This window comes from Fonticula alba (genome assembly GCF_000388065.1).
Source record: "Fonticula alba strain ATCC 38817 unplaced genomic scaffold supercont2.1, whole genome shotgun sequence".
NCBI classification, from domain to species: Eukaryota; order Rotosphaerida; family Fonticulaceae; genus Fonticula; species Fonticula alba.
The window spans coordinates 2205232-2212986 of record NW_009242971.1 but is presented as its reverse complement, the minus strand read 5'-3'; the positions used below and the strand labels follow the sequence as shown (position 1 = coordinate 2212986).

The 7755-nt window shown below is 64.4% G+C and overlaps 3 protein-coding genes across 3 annotated transcripts in view; all 3 read left to right on the top strand.

Moving 5' to 3' along the window:
• The first annotated feature begins 93 nt into the window (after window positions 1–93).
• On the top strand, window positions 94–3738 carry H696_00492 (hypothetical protein). Its single transcript, XM_009494355.1, has 6 exons — window positions 94–286; window positions 552–921; window positions 1582–1738; window positions 2194–2280; window positions 2625–3039; window positions 3237–3738. Exons 2-6 carry the CDS (start codon window positions 587–589, stop codon window positions 3374–3376), a joined length of 1134 nt encoding a protein of 377 aa, XP_009492630.1. The 5' UTR covers window positions 94–286; window positions 552–586; the 3' UTR covers window positions 3377–3738.
• A 344-nt stretch (window positions 3739–4082) lies between these two features.
• On the top strand, window positions 4083–5244 carry H696_00491 (hypothetical protein). The gene is made up of 3 exons (XM_009494354.1): window positions 4083–4309; window positions 4446–4521; window positions 4696–5244. Exons 1-3 carry the CDS (start codon window positions 4203–4205, stop codon window positions 5122–5124), a joined length of 612 nt encoding a protein of 203 aa, XP_009492629.1. The 5' UTR covers window positions 4083–4202; the 3' UTR covers window positions 5125–5244.
• Window positions 5245–7568: 2324 nt separating this feature from the next.
• H696_00490 overlaps window positions 7569–7755 on the top strand; it is a 3096-nt gene continuing 2909 nt past the window's right edge. The window contains exon 1 of the mRNA XM_009494353.1: window positions 7569–7695. The gene's annotated coding sequence lies outside the window, so the exon portion shown is untranslated. The remainder of the gene's footprint in view (window positions 7696–7755) is intronic.

The window sequence follows — 7755 nt, the reverse complement described above, 5'->3', positions numbered from 1 at the left end:
GGGGGGGACGCGCCGAAAGAGGCCCGTCGGGCCGTGTGGGCGTGTGGAGGCGGGAGAACATTCTTCGGCGGCTGGCACATCCCGCCTCCGGGTCCGGTCCCAGACACTGCCTCCAACACAAGCTCCCACTTGCCTACCTCCTTGCCTCCCCCCTCCCCTCTTTGCTTCTCGCAAACTACCCTCCCCCACCCTTGCACGCACACACGCACGCACGCACAAACACATACTCGAGTTCCCGGCGCTCTTCGCACCGCTCTCCCCTTTTTTTCTTTCCCATCTGGCTTAGGTACCGTGCCTTGCACACTTCCTGGCCTCCCGTTCCCCTGTGTATCCTCCGACCTTCCCCCCCCCCCCCTACTTCCCCGATCATCCCCTTGTAATGATGTCGCTCCTGCAGCTATCCTCCCCTCCACTGGCGGGCCACACACCGCCAGGCTCCTCCCTGTCCGGCTGTCCTCCCTCTCCCCCGTCCAGTGACACTGACTCTCGCCCGACCGCCTCCCCTTCGCCCACCTGGCTTCGGCGGAAATCGCGCATCTCTGCCCCGCTAGCCCGGGCATCGGCTCCTCCCTCCTGCACCGCCGCTATGAGCTCCTCGCCCCAGCCGGCCCCTGTGGTCCCCGCGGCTCCGGTTTCGGCTGCCTTCGGGCGGCCAAAGCGTCCGAGCCAGGCGATTGCCGAGTCCAGCGCTCAGTCGGCCCTGCAGCGCCGGTCTAAGCGTCGTCGCGTCTGCCCGACTTGTGGCGACTTTGACGAGGATGCTCGGCCTGGAGTCGTCCTGCGCAACCAGGCCTCCGCCCCCGGGCAGCCGGCCCCGCGGACCCTGGTCGAGGACGATGTCACCGGTGAGGTGGCCTGCTCTAGCTGCGGTTCCATCGTCGAGCTGATGCTTGATGAGCGGACCGAGTACCGAACCTTCAGGTGTGTCCCCTGAGTCATTGCAAGAGCGAGAGCGAGAGCGAGAGAGAGAGAGAGAGAGAGTGAGAGTGAGAGTGATAATCTCAGAAGGATGACTGCACTCTCTCCACCAGGAGAGAAGGTGTATCCCCTTCTTTAAGGGGGCGGGGGGGCTCTCCACCCAGCGAGAAGGTGTTGGCGGGCTGGCCCGTATAAGCTCTTTTGCTTGCAACGCCCTCCCCGGAGTGGGGCTCTCCCCCCCCCCCCCCCTCCCTCCCTCCCTCCCCCTCTCCCCATATCTTCACATACTCTGGCGAGACCTCATGATGCGACCCCGGCTTGCTCTCTCATGTGGCTCTTCGCCTCCTGTGCTGAGATAGTGTCGCGCGCACATGCCCATGTGCCGGCTGCCCCATGCTGCTCCTTTCCCACCGACATCCCCGCATGCGCCCTCGCATCCCCTTGTGCGTGGCCACACAGTGTGGCCACCAAGTGCGGTGTGCATGCGCGCGTCTGTGTGGGCTAAGCAGAAGCTGGGGTGGCCGACTTGTCCACGCATGCGTGCATGTGCGCGTGCACACCTGAGCACGCCTCCCCTCTCTTATGTTGTTGCTGCTGTCCATACCCCCCCCCTCGCATGTGCATGCGCGCACCACTCTGTGCTTACATTTCGTGCCCATACAGCAACTCCGATAAGATCAACACCTCGGACCCCAACCGTCTTGGAGGTGTCATCGATCCATCCCGCGATGGTATTGATGGCAACGCCCTGACCATCGGCTTCCGTGATGGTGGTAGCGGCGTGGCGCGCACCCTGATGCGCACTCACAACCGTGACAACGTACGCTGCTGCTACCCCTGCTGTCGTCTCCCTCCCTCCTCCCTCCTCCTCCTCCTCTTCTTTGCGACCTCCGCGCGCCTCTCCACATCCCCACTTTCTTCTTCTCGCGCGTACTGGGAGCATCCTGCGGCCAGTGCCCGCCTCCATTCCCCCTCCCCCGTTTCCCCTTCCCCCCTCTCGAGAAATACACTGCCTGCCATGGAGACACCTCCTGCCATCCCCCGCCAACCACCATACAGGACACACACCCCATCGTGCTCAGCAGCCAGACACACCCGTCCGCATGCGAAAGAGCCACCCTCTTGACCCCGGGCCGCCGATGAGACTCACTCTTTCCCTCCCCCTTGTCCCTGTGCTTCCCCCCCCCCCTCCCCCTTCCTATTTGGCTTTATTCCGTTCACGCGCACACGCGTATCTCGATTGCCCACTTGTCGCGCGCGCGCGCGCGCACGTAGAGCTCGATGAACCAGAAGACCATTGACAGTACCCAGCGGAAGATTGCCAACATCTGCCGCGACCTGAACCTCTTGACCAAGATTGAGGTTCGGAGCACCGGTGACCCACACACACACACACACACACGCACGCACGCACGCACATCTATACATGCATCTGCCTGTGAAGGGGGGAGGGAGGGGCGGGGCAGTGTCACCTTCACGCCCCGTGCCTGCCTGGATCAATGGGTGGGGGATATATCAGGGCAGCGGCTAGGGCGGTGTCGTGCTTCTTGTTCTCTCCACGGGAGAAGGGTCTTCTTTGGCAAGCAGCTGATTGACCTTTCGCGGTTCGGTGTCTGCTTGCATGGTGACCCCCATCCCCTTCTTCTTTTTCTTTTTTTTCCTCTTCCTCTTCCCCCATGCACACACGCCCACGTACGTGCACACAGCGGGAGGCGGTCAACCTCTTCGTGCAGTACGAGTCAAAGATGAGCGGGCGGTCCACCGACTCCCTGGTAGGCGCCTGTATCTACTTTGCCACCCGGTTTAAGAAGCAGTTCATCGAGGAGAAGGCCATCGCGGATGCCGCGAGCATTGAGGAGAAGCAGTTCAAGAACACGGTCAAGGGCCTGCGCACCCTCCTGGAGGAGGATGGATGCAGCGTGCCGATGATGCACCTCGAGCGGCCGGTCGAGTACTACTGCCACAAGTGGGGCTTCAATCCGCACATTGTTCAGAACGCCTCGATCATTGCCTCGCAAGTTCGCGAGAACTATCTCCTCTCGGGCAAGAAGCCGACCACCATCACGGCTGCCATCATCTTCATGGTGACCAACCTGACGGGCGAGCCCACCACCAGCAGTCGTGCGTCCGGTTTTCCGTGCATCCTGTGTTATCCGTCCTGATTGCCCCTGCCACGCGCCCTTTCCCCACGCCGACCACCTATCCCCCCGTGTCTGGCCGTTGTGTGCCATCTTCACACTCCAGCCTCTGACCATTTCCCTCCTATCTCTTTTCTCCTGCCTCTGTGGGCGGGGCCCGGGCGGGAAAACCACTTACAGAGGTGTCCGAGGTCACTGGTGTCGGTGAGAAAACCTTCTTGGACATTTACAAAATCCTCCGGAAGCATCGCCAGGAACTGGTGGCCAAGCTCCCGCAAAACCGCATCAAGATCAACCCCGACGACCTTCCCCAAGCGTAAGGTGGTCAACAAAGGGGATAGGCGTCACCTGACGGGGCCCCTCCCCTGCCTGCTCTCCGTCCTCTCCCGGCCCGCCTTTGACCTTCTCTCCTCGCCAGGAGGAAGGGGAAGGGGCAGACGGGAGGACGGGGGGAACCACCATGGCCGTGAGAGGGGGGACATCTCACTTGGGACGCGAACCGGCCCCTTTTTCTTTTTTTTTTTTTTTTTTTCTTTGTCCTCCCCTCTCCCCCCTTCGCGCACGCGTGTGCGCAACACCCACCGGCGGCGTACACACACAAGAGGCAGACATTGATGTGTATGTGTATGTCCGGTGGTGGGCAAAAATACAACCCCGTGGAAGAGGGTCGGGCAAATGTCCATATTGTGTAGTATATGGGTGCTGTTTCGTGTGACTGCCATATCACGCGGTATGCTTTGGTGGGGGGTGCATGCTCCTGTGCGGGGTTGTTTGTTTTCTTTCGGCACCCCTACGTGTGCTCAGGACGGCGGGGCGGCTGCTCTCAGGAACGGGGGCAGGAAGAGAGAGAGAGAGAGAGGGGGGGCGGCCCCTTCCCTGTCCGGCCTGCGGCGCCTCGGCTGGCCGATCAATCAGCCCATCTCCTGGCCCTCGCTGCCGATCTCGCGAGTGGGCATCGGCCACGCTACTGGCCGGGCTATTTGCGCCCCCTCACCAGGGCCGTGGCTCTGTCGACATTGAATGCCATGTCCACTCCTCCCATCCTCCGCCGGCGCACCCTCTCCCCGACCTCCTGGCCTTTCTGCCCTCCTCCGGCTCTTTTTCCTCTCCTCCCCCACGCCGCCGCACCTTTCGCCCTCTCCAGCCATGGCCCGGTATTCGGACCTCAAATTGCTCCTGGGCGGGCCCTATGAGGACATCCTGGCCCAGATGTTCAAGCAGGTGTTCATCCACTCGCGCGAGTCGACCGACATGTGCGTGTCAGCCAAATGCGCCTGGCCGAATGCCCTGTCTTTGCCCCCTGTCCACGGGTCCACCACCTCGACTCACCTCCATGCTCACGCTCACGGCCCTTTCCTGTGGCCCTTTCTCCCTCGCCCCCGCACACAGCTCGACGGTCTTTCCCAGCGGTTTCCTTAAGCGTGTTGCCGAGCAGTTCCAAATTTCCCCTCAGGATGCATCCAACGTGCGTCCCAGCCACCACCGCCGGCCTGACCTTGTCACGTCCACGTCCCTGGTCCCCGTGGCGCGCTGACTGACTCGGATACATCTGCATACATCCCCACAATCATACACGCACGCACGCACACGCACGCACGCACACGCACGCACGCACACGCACGCACCTGTCTCCATGTAGCTCCTCGACACCATCGCCGACTTGATCGATGACGTCCTCTTTGTCCAGTGCGGCCCGGCCGAGATCGTCGCTATGTTGCCTGGGTCGCTGCCGGTGGAACTGCGCCAGTTTGTCGCGGCCGCCATCAGCCACAGCATCCCCGAGTGGAAGGACATCCTGGCCGGCCAGGAGATCACCCACCCCCGGCTGGTGGCCAGCTCCATGAAGGTCCATGTGAAGACGGCCTCCAGCGTGGCGGCGTCCCTCTCGGAGCCGGTGGTCATCGCCCAGCTGGATATCCAGCCGACCCCGGAGTCGGATCTGGCCCTGGATGTGCCCGTGCGCAAGGTTGTCTTTGAGATGGACAAGGACACGCTCGGGTCGCTACTGGATGGCTTTGGCCGCCTGCGGGAACAGCTGTCGGCCTTCTCCTCAGGCGCCGCACAGTGAACGAGGTGCCAGGGGGGCGGGACGGAGAGTCCCGGCTGTGCGGCATGCCTGCTGCGGGCACGCCCGCACACACGAACGCACATGGGAACCCCCCCCCCCCCCCCCCCCCCGAACCCCCCCCGCCTCCTTGTGTCCGCTCCTGTCTGCCGATCGGGCGTGGGAGCATACAAAATTAAAACCGGTCCTCCGTGCATTTCCTCTTGTTCGTGTGGTGTTCCTTGATTTCCCATCTGGCCAGGCTCGGTGTAGACGACTGGCTGGCGCGTGTGCGCAGGGGGGGGGGGGTTGGAGGAGAGGCAAACGACAACAATGCCGGGCAGGGACAGGGCGGCGCCCGGGCATCGTGTGCATGTGATTTTGACATGAGGTCATGCGTTGGTGTTGGGGAAACAGTATTTGAGTGGTGTGACCCCAGCCAAGGGGTCACCCAGCTTGACGCTGCTTCAGGGCGCGGGCCACGGACTGGGAGAGGGAGGGCGTACGCGCGGGGGGGGGGGGGGAGGGGGAGGCACGCTTGCCCTCCTGTTCCTTTTTTTTTCGCTCCAGCCCCAAAACGGGCTGATATCTGGGACCCGGAGAGGCCGGGGGGGGGGGGGGGGGTAAAAGGGCCGGACAGAGAAGACAAAGACGACATATGTTACTAGTCTTTTCTTTTGCACATTAATGTGGGTCTATCGGCGAAATGAACTGGACAACGAATAGCCGCGGGGGCAGGGGGCTCTTTGCCCCAGGCACACGTTTATTTTCCATCAGGGTTGCGAGCTGGCCGGTTCTTCGAGATGGTTCAGTCGCTGGGTGGGTTGGACTGTGTGCTCGGGCCCTGCCCGGGAGGGTGCCAGGATGGCCCCCCCCCCCCCCCCCCCCCCGCCCGGCGCGCGCGCGCGCGCGGGTCCTTTGGCCCTGCCAAGTGCCTTGGTTGGCACAATTGGGCGGGGGCGCCGGCCCAGGGTGGAGACTTTTTCCGCCTGCCCCCTCCTCGCCGCTGGCGCCTGTGCGTGCATACGGGGGGAGGGGGGCTCTCCCTATTGCGCACTTCCAACTGATGGCCCTTTAGGTGGGGGGTCGTCCGGAGGGTCGGATACTAAATCCAAGACAACCCCGAACCTCGGAGTGGAATTACGCCACCCTAAGATCGATTTGAATTCGAGGGCAGAAGGGGGTTTACCTCGTTCAGGCGGGGGGGGGGGGGGGGGAATGCGGCGGCGTCTCGCGCGCTCGTCGTGGGCACGTTCACGCGCGCCCCTGCTCTTCCCGACGAAAGCACGCATGCTGGTCGGAGAGCCGCACATGCCGGGCTGTGACGCCCTCCGGGTGCCTTTTCCAGCGGCGGCTGCCTGTCGCCAGATGCCCCCCGGAAGCCGACCTCCTGGTTTGTCCCTCTCCTGAGGCCTAGCAGCGACGCGACCGGCTGCTGGACAAAGGCTCGCCCGAGCCTCTCGTGTGCGTCTGTGCGCGCCTGGGCGTGTGTGGGGTGAGTGGAGGCGCAGGTGCGTGGGTGCCTCTCGTTGGCTGGAGGGAAGAAGCTGTAGGTACCCTTCGCTGGTGCGCTCGCGCGCAAGCAGGCACACTTGCACGCGAGAGTGCCCCATCGGAGATGGCCATGCTTGGGGCGGGGGGCGAGCGTGTCCTCACCGGTGGAGGGGCACCCTGCTCCGAGGCGCGGGACCCGTGTGTGTGTGTCGCGTCCCGCGCCGGTGGCTCTCTGGAGCAAGAGAGCCGTGCCTGGGGCCAGGCGCATGGAGCCGCCGCCCGACACGGCTGGGCTCTTGCTGGCCGGGCCAGATGATTCCCCCCTCCTTCGCTGGCAAAATGGCCTTCTCTCCCCTGGTCCCTCCTCTTGCTGGGTTCCCGGCGCTGCCCGTGCCGCGGGCGTTGCCTGGCCTGGTCCGATGCGGCTGGCAGGTCATATGCTGACCAGGGCACCCCTTGCCAGGCACTGCCCCCTTGCGGCCGGGTGTGCGCCCGACTCTCTCGCACACCGGAACGCCCGCTGGACAAGCTCCTGGGCTAGCCCTTGACATACTTCCTAAAACGCCACCACCGCCCGGGGAGGGGGACAGCCGGGGGACCGGGACGCCAGGGCGAGGGGCGAGGGGGTGAGGAGGGTCGGTGCGCCGCTAGCCGGGCCAAAGCGACGCCCTCTGACGAACCGGAAGACCAGGGGGGGGGGGGGGTAGGGACGCTCGGGAAGCAGGGGCAGCTGGGCCCGACGAAGGGGGGCGTGTGCGCGCGCGAATGCGCGAGCCGGGATGCGCCCGACGCTCCCGCCCGGGGGGGGGGGGGCCTCTCGCGCGGCGGGACCTTGGCGAGCCGGGGTAGGAGTGGGGCGTGCTCGGCCGGGGGGAGGGGGCCGGCCGCTGCCGGGACCGCCGACACACAGGGGAGGGGTGTGTGCCCCCGGTGTGAGTACACGCACCTCGTGCGGTGCTCGCCCCCCCCCCCGTCGCCGAGGCGGTCCATGGTTTATGTCGTGCCAGGATACTCTAGCCTTGAAGAGGGGGTAACCACCTTCGTAATCCTCAACCATACCTGCCTCGCTTGTTTTGTTGAGTTTTCTACGATAGTCGAGTGGTGCGCTGCTCCTCTCTGCCCCTCCTCCTTCCCCTCCCCTCCCCTCCCCCCCTCCCCTTC